At 35.6% G+C, this 14,236-nt stretch overlaps 1 protein-coding gene across 1 annotated transcript; it reads left to right on the top strand.

Moving 5' to 3' along the window:
* The first annotated feature begins 246 nt into the window (after window positions 1-246).
* On the top strand, window positions 247-13,197 carry LOC105786966 (uncharacterized). Its single transcript, XM_052625411.1, has 15 exons — window positions 247-478; window positions 563-702; window positions 1,627-2,172; window positions 2,545-3,762; window positions 3,877-4,201; window positions 4,433-4,688; window positions 4,784-5,000; window positions 5,225-5,577; window positions 5,690-6,229; window positions 6,984-8,181; window positions 8,513-8,860; window positions 9,295-9,532; window positions 9,611-12,336; window positions 12,478-12,629; window positions 12,745-13,197. Exons 2-15 carry the CDS (start codon window positions 631-633, stop codon window positions 13,034-13,036), a joined length of 8,481 nt encoding a protein of 2,826 aa, XP_052481371.1. The 5' UTR covers window positions 247-478; window positions 563-630; the 3' UTR covers window positions 13,037-13,197.
* Window positions 13,198-14,236: the final 1,039 nt, after the last annotated feature.

The following is a 14,236-nucleotide window of genomic DNA, read 5'->3' on the forward strand; positions in this document are numbered from 1 at the left end:
GTGATAATTGAGAGTAAGTTTGAGGGTAAGTGATGCATTTATCCAAATTTTTTGTTCAATATGTAATATTTCATATCGTGTGTATTGCAATAAATACTAAACATTTTCCAAAGGAAACAAAATACGAGACATGACAAAACCAAAAAAAAAAAAAAGAAAAATACGAGACGTGAGACCAGAGCGCTAAAGTAGAAGAAGAATGGTCGTCCTTTAAAAGAAAGAAAAAAAAAATAAAGGCAAAAGAGTTAGAAGACTTTTTTAAGACGATTAAGACCCATTTTTTTCTCTGATTCTCCTTTTTAAGGTTTCTTCATTGTCATTTGGCGATATAAAAGCATGGCAATGGAAATGGCTTTCTATTTCTGTTGGTGATGTCGAATAAAGTGTGATAAAGCTTAGCTTGATCATGTCGAATAAAGTGTGATAAAGATTAACTTTCATATATGATATATTCATCTTTCTTCGGAGCTAAGAAACCGTACACTTTCTGTTTGTTTTTTTGTGGGTTTCTTTTGAAGGTTGAAAGTTGAAGTGAGCTTCTAACTGTGTATGTTTGCAACAGATATTCAGAGGAACGATAGGAGGTATAGGTTCAAGTGAGCAGAGTATTGAGTATTGATTAAAAAAGATATGGGTTTCATTGATATTGTGTTTCAATGGTCTCTTGAAGACATATTCAACGATAATCTTTATAAGGATCAGGTGGGTTTGCTTTGTTCTCCATCATAATCATCATCATCACCCTTGATTCTTTGGTTTTCTTTTTTTGTTAGACCTTATTTATGGGTTTTCTTTGCAGCTTTTGGAATATCCACTTTTATGGAAGTTGAAAATGATTGCTCTTATACTTAAAAATAGCTGTAGCAGTGAGCTGGAATAAACTTTCTTTGTGTGTGTGTGTGTGTGTTGCAGCCCTAGCCCATTGCTGCATTCTATATTGTGTACGTCTTCCTTTTAGTCGGTCATTGGCAGCTATTTAAAAGTGGCATATAGTTACGTAGGTAGTGAATCGAGTATAAGACTTGTGAAATTTTTGCTAACAAGGGAATTAGGAACTAATGGCAGCTAAAACACAATAACTTGTTATTTTCTTGCTATTAAACTCTTTTGAAATTTTACTAATAGAACTTTTTGTTACTATAGTTGTTGTGCACGTTATAAAATACCTCAGAACATTAAAAGCCCTTGAGTTGATCTTAAGCTTGTTTAGTTCAACCAGAGAGCTGAATAAAGATTGAACATAATAAATTTGTTGAATGGTTGAGCTTGGCTTCTAAAGGCTGAAATTTCCTTAAGTTTAAGATGAAAATGAAAAATCAGTTAAAAAAGCTGAAGTAAGTAGCTCATATATGCCTCATGTGTGTTAGTGCATTCTTTAACCTTAATTATGTAGTTTGATCTAATCAGTACCTTTAGGCCTTCCATTTGTTATGAATTTAGTCCTTGAGTTATTTGTTTTGGAAAGCCAGGGAAAACGATATAAGAGATTTGTTATTGCACTAGTCTCCAAAATGGTTGTCTGAATCAAAGGATTAAACAATTGCAACTTTTTCTTCTCTCTCTATTGTTAGTCTGTTGACTGTTATGGATTGATTTGATCTGTTTCAATTTGATCTCAATTGCTAGGTGGAAATGATTCCAGTTTCATTTCAGTCGGTGGAACAATATTTTGGGTCATATCTTTTGCCTTTGTTGGACGAGACACGCGCAGCATTGCGCTCATCTATGGAAGTTATAGCTAGAGCACCATACGCCGAAGTGACATATCTTAATGAGTCAAAGTCACATGGAACATTGCTGCTTGATGTGAATGTTGATTACTGGAGAAACAGGTTCAGTGATCGTGAGAAGGAACCATACAAAACATTGCCTGGAGATGTTTTTGTGATAGCAAATGTGAAACCTGAAACTGCTTCTGATTTACAAAGGGTAGGAAGAACCTGGATTTTTGCCCTAGTCACAAATATTCAAGAGGATGATGATGAGGATAATAGCTCATCTACTTCCTTCAAAGTGAAAGCACTGGAAGACTTTGTTTCTAAAGATGAAGCGCAGAAATCACTATTTGTAGTTCACTTGACAAATCTAACCACAAACACACGAATATGGAGTGCATTGCACATGGAAAGAAACTTAAAGATTATCAAAGAGGTTTTGCACGCCGATTCCATGGTATGGTACCACAGTGCAAATATGTTTGAGATTTCCTTCTGTAAATGTGGCATTATACTGGATGATTTGCAATTGCTTTTCATCGTTAGTGGTTGCTTATGATGCAAGTGGCTATGTTTATTAAGCATCATGCAATATGCTTATTCTTTGTGTTGACAAGTTGAGACCTTGCGTTTGTCCTGCACAATTAACGTACCATGAGTTTTGCATTTCATATTTTCCTTTTCGTTTACATGTGTTTCAATATAACCTCATAAACAGTTTCCATAAACTTATTGTTATTACTTGAGGACCATGTCTGAGGAATTTATTGTTGCTTTAATGGTATATATTCGCAGGAATGAATTTTGTTAAATTTCATGTTGTATGTAGGTAGCAGAAAGCTGCAGTCTCTGTTCCTCAGATATTGGTGGAAACTGGAATGAGATTTTTCTGAAAAACTTGCTATCTAAACTGAATGAATCTCAAAAGAAGTCGCTTGTTGCTTGTCTCAACAAAATGTTGTGCAATCACAAGTCTCATGTGGAACTTATTTGGGGTCCACCAGGAACTGGGAAAACTAAAACTGTTAGTGTGCTGCTGTTTGCTCTGTTGAGGATGAAGTACAGAACACTCGCTTGTGCCCCGACAAATATTGCAATTACAGAAGTAGTTGCACGTGTCTCAAAGCTGGTAAAAGAAGCAAAGAAAGCATGCTCTGTAGCTGATGATCAGTTTTGTTCGTTGGGAGACATCCTCTTATTTGGCAGTAAAGAGAGACTTAAAGTTGATTCTGAGATTGAAGAAATATTTCTGGATTATCGTGTAAAAAGGCTTACAGAGTGCTTTGGGCCACTAGGTTGGTGGCACTGCTTTACTTCAATGATTACTTTTCTTGAAGATTGTGTTCCTCAGTACCATATTTTCTTAGAAAATGAATCAACCAAAAAGCAGGAACATGTTAGTGAAGATGAAAACCAGGAGAAAGGATGTTGCAGTGAAACTGATGATAAGAAGGGGATACACAAATCATTTCTTGAATATGCAAGAGAAAGATTTGCCACTACTGCATTACCACTGAGAAGATGTGTGTCAATTTTACACACTCATATACCCAAAATCTACTTTCAGGCACATAATTTCAAAGACCTTGAAACTCTTTCAGGCCTGCTCAATTCATTAGAAACATGCCTGTTTTTTGATGGTTTAGCTTCTGAAGAAGTGGAGGAGCTCCTTTTACGTTCAAAAGATGATAAATTGCTTCCCCAAAATCTTTGTGATCCATATCGCTTGTTGTGCTCAATAAGAAGCCAGTGTCTTTCTGTTTTGAGAAGGCTCCGTGATTCTCTCGGTCAACTTAAACTGCCAAGTGCAAGGAACAAAGATTCCTTAGTACAGTTCTGCTTTCAAACAGCTTCTTTATTCTTTTCCACTGCATGCAGTTCTTATAAACTATATAAACTGGAAATGAAACCACTGAATGTGTTGGTAATAGATGAAGCAGCGCAGTTGAAAGAATGTGAATCAGTCATACCCATGCAACTGCCGGGTATTGTACATTCAATTCTTATTGGTGACGAATGGCAATTGCCTGCCACAGTTCTAAGCAATGTATGTAAATTATACTTGGTTTCTTGTCTTCTTTTATCTCCAAAATTCCTTTGCAAATTTCCCCTTCATTTATTTCCGAAAGCAACGTTATCAATTTGTATCTTTTCATTATAGGTTTCTAATGAAGCTGGCTTTGGAAGAAGTTTATTCCAAAGGTTGACTACTTTGGGTCATTCAAAGCACCTACTGAATATTCAGTACAGAATGCATCCATCAATCAGTTTCTTTCCAAATGCGTGTTTCTATAATAAAAGGATCTTGGATGCAGCTGGTGTTAAGCATAAGAGTTACGAGAAACATTATCTTCCGTGGCCTATGTTTGGCCCCTATTCCTTTATAAATGTCTCTGGAAGAGAAGAAAAGGATGATGCTGGGCGTAGCCACAGAAATATGGTTGAGGTAGCCCTTGTGCAGAGATTGGTGCAAACTCTGTTCAAAGGTAATTATCTGGAGCTTAATTTGTAATGCTATAATATATATATTTTAATATAATTTTGCTTATATCTGGATGATTAATTTTCTGCCCTTCGCTGCATTGCCTTAAAGGAGATGGTTCAATTTAAGGGCTAGATGAGGCCTTTCCAGTTCACTTTATATTAAAATCAGAAAGCAATATTCATGTATTATTAGATTGATTTATTTTTGTTATATTGGTTGCTTTTTCATACAGCATGGAATAGCTCAAGAGAGAGGCTCAGCGTTGGCATAATTTCTCCCTATGCTGCTCAAGTTGTTGCAATTCAGGAGAAACTTGGTAGGAAATATGAGAAAACTGATGGCTTTGCAGTGAAGGTGAAGTCAGTTGATGGGTTCCAGGGTGGTGAAGAAGATATTATAATAATATCAACTGTGAGATCCAATAGTTCAGGAGCACTTGGTTTTGTATCCAATGCTCAAAGAACTAATGTTGCTCTTACGAGGGCTAGGTATTTCCTTGGATTAACCTTTTTTTATATCTCTCCAGTTTCTGCACTGCTGTGATAAGTTGCAATATATTACATGTTTTTTTTTGCTTTCTCAGGCACTGCCTCTGGATTTTGGGGGATGGAAGAACACTGGCCAAACATGAATCTGTTTGGCAGGGTTTAGTTCATGATGCAAAGATGCGTCATTGTTTCTTTAATGCTGATGAAGAAAAGGGATTGGCTAAAGCTATATTTGATGCCAAGAAAGAGTTTGATCAGCTTGATGACTTGCTTAATCACGATAGTGTTCTATTCAAGAATGCCAGGTGGAAGGTTGTAACTTATACTGGTTAAAACTTGTTATCATGCTAGGTCTATCAAGTTATTTTTGTTGGCATGAAATCATGTTTGAATTTTGTAAGTTTGACATAAAATTTTTTTATCGAAGCTAACAGTGACATGATTTGTCCTTATTTTAGTTGACGAGATTGCATTAGATACTATGACATTTTACACTTAGTGGTGAATTAATTTATTTTCATTTTCTATGACTTCAGGTTCTTTTCAGTGATAACTTCAGAAAGTCATTTGGGAAGGTGAAATCTGCCCAGACTCAGAAATCAGTTTTAAACCTTCTGTTAAAACTTTCCTGCGGCTGGCGGCCTAAGAAGAGAAATGTGGATTTAATTTGTGAAAGCTCTTCTATGGTCTTGAAACAATTTAAGGTTGAAGGTCTTTATATTGTCTGCTCAATTGATGTAGTGAAGGAACAGAGGTACACTCAAGTATTGAAGGCTTGGGATCTTTTGCCATTAGAGGATATTGTGAGGCTGGTTAAGCGCCTTGATGGCATCTTCAAAATGTATACAGATGATTTTATCTGTCATTGCAATGAGAAATATCTGGAGGGGTAATGACCATAATGGTAGTTCTAACATGTAAATGTGAAATTTGCCTTTCTTGAATATGATTATTATGAATATGCAGTAATTCTTAACTTTTCTTCTTTTTTATTTATTTAGGGATTTGGAAGTTCCGAAAAGTTGGACAACCTCATTTGATATTGTCAGGTTTAAAACTTTAAGCCAAGATGAAATAAAAAACAGTTCATGTGGTAGTAGTGCCTCAGATAATAGATGTTACTTAGAGAACTCAAAAGTCAGTGAGAGCTTACTGCTGATGAAGTTCTACTCTTTATCATCGGGTGTTGTGAGCCACCTTCTCTTTGATCATGATGGAAGAGAACCAGAACTTCCATTCGAGGTGACGGACCATGAACGTGATATAATTTTATTCCCAAGAAGCACTTTTATATTAGGCAGGTCAGGCACCGGGAAGACTACTGTGCTGACTATGAAGTTGTTTAAGCAAGAGCAACTGCATCTGTTAGCAACTGAAGGTTTTGATGCAGTTAACACAAATAGGGTTAGTGATGTCTGTCTGGCAAACAGAAATATGGGTGGTGTTGGAGGCACTGAAGCAACTCCATTGCGCCAGCTTTTTGTCACAGTCAGTCCTAAACTTTGTTATGCGGTGAAAAATCATGTTCTTCAATTGAAAAGGTGTGTTGGATAATGAGATAAAGCGCTAGCTTAATGGTAGTATGAATACCTTTGAAATTATAGTTGGCACAGAAAAAAACTATAATATTTTGGATATATAACATGGCTTACCGCAGTGATAAAATGATAGGCTTAGACCTTATGAAGTCTGAACTCTAAGTCCTACCACTCTTTTATGTTTTAATGCAATGAAACCTTTTTCTTAAAATTTATTTTCTAATATTTTGGAAATGTCTTATCATGTTTGTGGTTAAATCATAGCATTTGCATGTTTCACGAAGTGCTTCCTTTTAGGGTAGAACATCAAATTAACTTTTTTTAAAGAATTCAGTAAATGTAATTGATGATCAGAGCATCATATATAGACTCTAGAGTGGAAAATAGAACTTCGATGTCTTGCTATGTAAAAGCTGATAATCTTGCATCTTCTCTTTGAATTTTGGAACAAAACAAATCATTGAAAAGATTTTTGTCTAAAATTGTTGGCAACTCTTCTCTATTGTATAATCCTGAAAAGTGTTTTCTGACTTTTCAGTTTTCAAATCTATGAAGGTCTTTTGACTACGTTTAACGAATTCTGCTTTCCTATGGTAAAGTGTAGAGGTTTCTTTGTTACTGTTTATATGGTTTGTTATTTTGTTGACTTCCATGTAAATTAATTTGATTAACTTTTCTTTTAATTAGCGCTCCGGTTAGGGTACTTTATTTAGATGCATGTATTTGTTTTCCTGGTTTAACAATCCTTGTTATTCAGGTTTGTTAGCGGTGGAAACTTTTCTCTAGAGGGTGCTTTTCAAGATGTTGATGATACTGATGGTGCAGCACAGTTCAAGGATATTCCAGATTCATTTGTGGATATTCTTCCCAAGGCATACCCACTTGTCATAACTTTGCAAAAGTTTCTGATTATGCTTGATGGAACAATTGGCAACTCATTCTTCGAGAAATTCTATGATGCCAGGGAGCTATCAAATATGGAAGTTGTAAATGCTCCAACTTTGGTACGAAATTGTATAAGAACAAAGGAGGTAACCTATGAGAAGTTTTGTTCAATTTATTGGCCTCATTTTAATGCTAACCTGACAAATAAGCTTGACTCATCCAGAGTCTTCACAGAGATAATGTCTCATATAAAAGGAGGCTTGAGATCAGGGAATTCCTATGATGGTAGACTCAATGCGGAGGATTATGTAAAACTATCTGAGGGTCGGGCGTTTGCCTTAAGTTCACATGAGAGGCAAATGATATATGATATTTTTCAAGATTATGAAAAAATGAAAGGAGAAAATGGTGAGTTTGATATGGCTGATGTTGTGGTTGATCTTCATGATAGACTTCAAAATGAAAGGTATGAGGGTGACATCATGGATTTTGTTTATATCGATGAGGTGCAAGATCTTACAATGAGGCAGATTGCTCTTTTCAAACATGTTTGCAAAAATGTAAGTGAAGGCTTTGTTTTCTGTGGGGATACAGCACAAACTATTGCCAGGGGTATTGATTTTAGGTTTGAAGATATACGATCCCTTTTCTACAATGAGTTTGTTTTGGAATCAAAATGTGAAACAAATCATGGGAAAAAGGAGAAGGGTCAAATATCTAAAAATTTCCACTTAAGCCAGAATTTTCGTACTCATGATGGCGTCCTGAGGTTAGCGCAGAGTGTCATTGATCTTCTTTACCATTTCTTTCCTTCATTTGTTGATATTTTATGCCCTGAAACTAGTCTTATATATGGGGAAGCCCCAATTTGGCTTGAATCTGACAACGAAGACAATGTAGTTGCCAAAATATTCACAAACAGTGGTAATGCTGGGGCACATATGGTTGGATTTGGAGCAGAGCAGGTCATATTAGTACGTGATGATCCTGCCAAGAATGAAATTTTAAAGTATGTTGGCAAGCAAGCTCTTGTTCTGACCATAGTGGAATGCAAAGGATTAGAGTTTCAGGTATTTCGGGTTTAGTAAATATCCTTGTTTTCTATCATCCTATTATCTGCTAGTTTATGCATGTCAGTGTTTGTATTTACTAGAAATGCTCATTGATAGTTTTGTGTTGTCTAGCTAATGTTTTCTTTCTCGAAAGTTCAGAACCTAAGCTCAAGTTGGCTGGCTTGGCTTTGACCAAAAAAAAAATATGTTTACCATTTGTATTCACTAATTGATCGGGTCTGCATGCATCTATGTGGAGCCTTTTTCACGTCTTCCTAGTCTTTGTTTCAGAAGATGTCAAAATGATTTGTCCATGTTATGATTAGTTTTGTACATGACATTTCTGTAGGATGTATTATTGTACAACTTTTTTGGTTCATCACCTTTAAAGAATCAGTGGAGAGTTGTATATGAATACATGAAGGAGCAGGGCTTACTTGATGCCAGTTGTCCATCCCCAAGTTTCAAACAGGCAAAACACAACATTATGTGCTCTGAATTGAAGCAGTTATATGTTGCCATCACCCGCACAAGGCAAAGGCTGTGGATTTGTGAAAATGTCAAAGAGTTTTCCGAGCCGGTGTTCAATTACTGGAAAAGGAAGTGCCTTGTTCAAGTTAGGAAGCTGGATGATTCTCTTGCACAAGCAATGCAAGTTGCAAGCAGTTCAGAAGAGTGGAAGTCACGTGGTTATAAGGTTTGTTGTTTCTTGCTTTAAGAAGGTGTTCTACAACTCATCTGTTGTTCTAGTCAGATAAATCTTATTAGTAAATTCAATTTGTTAAAAATAGATTGTCGATAATGGCTAGAAAAGAGAGAAATAGAACACACAGATTTTAAGTGGAAACCCTTTTGGAAAAAAACCACGGATAGAGGAGAAGAAAATTCACTATGTCGAATTCGAATGATTATAAGGAGTATAGACTGCTAGGTTTAGAAAACCTTATTCTAGTCAACATCTAATAGAATAAGAATTTGGGTCACAACTCTAACACAATTAATTTAATTGTATTAATAATCTATTGTTAATATTTTTCATACATGATCCAAGCTATATCCTGCTATTTTCCAAAGAATTGATCTTTGTGCAAATCTAACTACTCTTTTCTCCCACTAATTTGTGTCCTGCAGCTGTTGCATCAGGATAACTATGAGATGGCAACAATATGCTTCGAAAGAGCAAATGATACTTATGGGGAAAAACTAGCTAAGGCCCTTGGACTTAGGGCAAATGCTGACCGATTGCATGGATCAAATCCCAAAATGGCTTCTATTGCCAGGAGGCAGGCTGCTGATATTTTTGATTCCATTGGCAAGGCTGAGCGTGCTGCAGAGTGCTTTTACATGTTAAAGGAGTATGAAAGAGCGGGTACAATTTCATTTTCCCTCTTTGTAACTAGTTTATACCAGGATTTATGATTCTGAAAGTATTGTTTTGAAAATGCAGGTCAGATTTATTTGGAAAAATGTGGGGAATCTGCTCTGGAGAGAGCAGCAGAATGTTTTGTTCTTGCTGGATGTTACATTACTGCAGCAGAGGTGTATGCAAAAGGCAACTATATCTCAAAATGCCTGTCTGTTTGTACGAAAGGAAAACTCTTTGATATGGGATTGCAATACATTCAATACTGGAAACAACATGCAAAAGCAGATGAAGAAATGGTCCAAAGAAGTAAGGATTTGGAGGAGCTTAAGCAAACGTTTCTGGAGAACTGTGCCCGTCATTATCTTGAGATTAATGATAAGAGAGCAATGATCAATTATGTCCGAGCTTTTGATTCCATGAATTCAAGACGAAAATTCTTGCAGTCCTTAGAATGCCTTGATGAGCTCCTATCATTGGAAGAAGAATCAGGGAACTTCTTGGAGGCAGCAAATATTGCTAAGTTGAGAGGTGACCTTCTGCTTGCAGCTGATCTGCTTGGGAAGGGTGCACAATATGAGGAGGCTGTGCATCTTATTCTCTGGTTTGTGTTCGCTAACTCTCTTTGGTTGGCTGGGAGCACAGGGTGGCCGTTAAAGCAGTTTAAAGAGAAAGAAAACCTTCTATCAAAAGCTAAGTCATTTGCGAAGAATTTGTCACGCTGGTTTTATGGGCTTGTTTGTTCAGAGGCTGACATTTTACTGAACAAGCCAAGCAACTTGTTCTTGATGAAACAATATTTAAGTGCTTCTCAGATGCACAAGAGTACCCGAGGTGAAATGTTAGTTGCTCGAATAATTCTAGATCATCACCTTCATTTAAATATATTGAATTATGAATGGATAGATGAATTGGTCTTTGATCTAGCAAGCTATTCAGAAGAGCAAATTTATAATAACAGGGTTTCCAGCGAGACACTGGTCTACTTTTGGAATTTCTGGAAGGATAAAATTTTGAAGATATTCGAGTATCTTGAGCATGCTGAAAACCAATATGGAACTAATGATTCTAGAAGATATGGAGATTTCTGCTTGAATTATTTTGGTGTATGGAGACAATTTAACAATCTGAATCCTGTCTGTCTTCTGAATTCTGACGCTGAATGGCTGAGAAAACTGGAGAACAAACATGTTTGCAGAAACCAGAAGCAGGTTTCTATTTCAATCCATCAATTTGTCTCAGCTGCAAGGAGTTATTGGTGTTCAGAATTGTTCTCTGTTGGCCTGCAAGTCTTGAAAATGCTTGAGCTACTCTACAATTTCTCACACCGGAATTCTTTGTCATCTTTTAATCAAAGCAGGTCTCTTACTCATATCTATGAGGTTGCAAGTTTTCTCTTGAATTCCAAGTTTCTGAACAGCCAGCATGCAGAAAAGGATTTGATGAAGTTCGTCAACCTGTCAACAAAACACTTCTTTGGCTATATATTTCCTCTTGATTGGCGAGAATCATTGAGAGAAAACATGATTTCTCTTAGAGAAACTGAAATCTCAAGGAAGTTACTTGAAGAAGTTATATTGGAAAGTACCGGATCAAAATCTAATAGCTTGTCATATGGGGAAATTGGAAAGGTGGCGTTGATAATTCTTGGATCTGGTGAGCTTACTACTGAATTTTATGGGAAGATTTTTGAATGTTTACACTGGAATAGAGCATGGAAGAACTTCATTTTGAATCTCAAAGAGGATAGAGGTTCTCCTACATTTTCTACGACTGACAATATCAGTGAATATATTGGGGAGAATAGAAGCTCAGGAACTACAACTGAATCTGCTGCTTGTCATATCAAACAAATTGGGATTATTGAGCCAGTTATTTTGAAGTTCCACGAAGCTTTACAAGATACGTATAAAGTAAACTGGAGGACAATATCTGATTATATGTCACCGGTTTGTTTCTTGTATCTTGTTGAGCGCTATCTAATGTTGTTATCCTTCGTCAACGGATACTTCTTCTCTACAAAGACGACATTTGTGGAATGGGTTGTATATCAGGATGGGAGACCCAGCTCAACTTCCAGTTTTGTGGCTGTTGATAAACAATCCTTGGAAGACATTGTTAAATTTGTAATTGACATGGTTCAGCAGTTCCTGTTTTGTAAGAGAGAGACCATAGATTGGATCAAGAAGTCTCGTATAGCTGTGAAGGAGTACCATTCACTGCTGGTTTTGCGATTGGTTCTCATTACATGTTTTCTTCATTTGAACTTTGGCAAGGGCCTTGATTTACTTTTTGACTTGCTGGGCCAAAAGAATATTACAGAACTACTCCCCTGGGAGTTTTATGATGCTCTTCGGAGAAGGCAGAGAAATAATCGTCTGAATATTGATGTGAATCTGCTTGCTGATGCATTTAAGAAAATTGGAAACCCTCTGGTAATAGTGAGCATGCATGGAAACTGTCCTAAATTTGGATGCAAAGATGCTATATTTGTAGATATGAAGCTCAACCCATGCAAGGAGGAATTATTGAGAATTTTGTTCCCTAAAACTGGATGTTCTCAATATCAAACTGCTGGTTTCTCTTGTGAAGTACTTCTTCCAGCCAATTACAATGAAGGGACGAGCTCAGAGGTTGTTCCGTTTTCAAGCTCGGTTTCTCTGTCAGATCAAGACTTGAATACCCAGAATCAAAATGTTGGTGATCTGCAGTTTAACCATGATCGTTTTTGGGAAATTATTGAAGCATTAACCGCGGTGGATGGTATCAAAGATCTAAGGACCTTTATCTCGTATGCTTCAACACTGATGGTAATGATTATATGCATGTTACTAAATAACCTCAGATGTCTTGCTGCTTTTTCCATGTATTTTATATTTCTAGTATCATTTCACTGTTATGATCTTTCTTATTGTTGTTTTTTGTTCGTTTATCATCACCGTTTTCTGTAGGTGTTTCTAGGAAAACTTGTTTCCATCATCGATGCTGGAACAAAAGAATATTTGCTGAAGAAACCTGCGGGTGGTGAAGACGACGACTTTTCAAGGGATGCAATGAGCGTGCTCAATCTAATGAATCAACTGCATAGTGAACTAGAACCGAGGTTGGTATCGTGCATTGCTTTTCCAGTTGTAGTTGAAAGATGTCAATTTACATGAAATGATTAGTGAAGCATATTTCCTTACAAGTTCCCGCTGCTTTCTCTATTTCCATTTCAGTAAGCTGAAACTTGAATGTAGCGTTCCAATAATTGGTGCCCTTTGCGAGGAGCTGCGTTCAGGGTGGTCTATAATGATGCCTCTCCTGCAGCAGCAAGGCTACTTGGTAAAAGACGGCAACCATGCATCTGAAGAATCTGGTGATCATTGTGATGTGGAAGAGAGTATAAGTAAGGCTCAGGAATGTAGTAAGGGTAAGAAGCCAGCTTCAGCAACTACTTTCAATTCCAAACCCCAAGGAAACAGTAAATCTAAGAAAAACAAGAAGAGTCGAGGCCGAAATCGGAAGTAGATAAACATTCCTAAAATTCAGATCTTCGTTTTAACTTGATGGTTGAAAGTTATGATAGAAGTTCTGGGATGACTTGAAAGCTCATCTATCTACTTGATATTGAAATCTGTAGTCTGAATTGGGTTTGCATTCTGTTTTTTGAACTGCAACCTTTCTGAAAATCTCGGCAGATTCCCAACTTTATGGCCTAAACATATGGCCACCTTTCTCATAACTGATCCAGCTAATGAGAGCAAAACAATAATAATAAGAATAGTAAAGCCAAGCTAGTTGAGCTTGTTATTGAACCCCAAAACTCTGGAAGCAACTTATTCCTTTAAAAAGAAAGTCCCACCATCTTATTTTTGAGAAAATAAACAGTCTCATCTCGTTATTACCTCTGAATTAAAAATATTATATTTTTTTATGGGTAATTATTTGTTACATAAGTGGTGGACAAAGGAGTTAAATGTCATTTTTTTAAAGGGTAAATTATGTTCATGGGTATAAAATTTTAATCATATTTGTGGAATTAAAACTTATCAATCTAGGGTACGTTTGGTTTAGTGTAAAGGAATAGAGCTGTGACTGAATAGAGTTGTAATTAGTAATTCAATTGTTTAGTTGAATGGAATGAAATAGAACTGTAATAGTATTCTTGTGTTTGGTTGAATGCAATGATGTTGTAATAGCATAAGAAAAAAATTAAAATGACTAGAATACCATTAGCGAATTTTTTTAGGTATATAATTATTGTTATTGTTATTAAATTTTAATAAGATTATTATTAAAATAATTTAATAAAAATAATAAAAATAATTAAATATAATTTAATAAAATAATATATAATTTAATAAAATTCTTAATATAATTATTATTATATGAATTAAAAATCATAATATATAATACTATAAAATAATATATAATCTACTTTATTATTTTTAAACGCAATACATATTTAATGTGTTAAAATATCATTAGTGAAACAAATAATTTAATTATTCTACAATAAAAAACAAAATATTAGAAGTAATATATAACTTGAGAATTATATTTCACATCCAAATATAATATTCATATATTAACAAAAAAGTTACATGATTTCGTTAGTTTATATGTCATAACCATATGTTATAAAATTTTACAACATCAAAAAGTTACAACATTGTAATGACATTCTATCATGTCATTATACCATCCAAATATTACAAATACAAAAAG

The sequence above is a fragment of the Gossypium raimondii genome, chromosome 12, assembly GCF_025698545.1.
Source record: "Gossypium raimondii isolate GPD5lz chromosome 12, ASM2569854v1, whole genome shotgun sequence".
Taxonomy (NCBI): Eukaryota; Viridiplantae; Streptophyta; class Magnoliopsida; order Malvales; family Malvaceae; genus Gossypium; species Gossypium raimondii.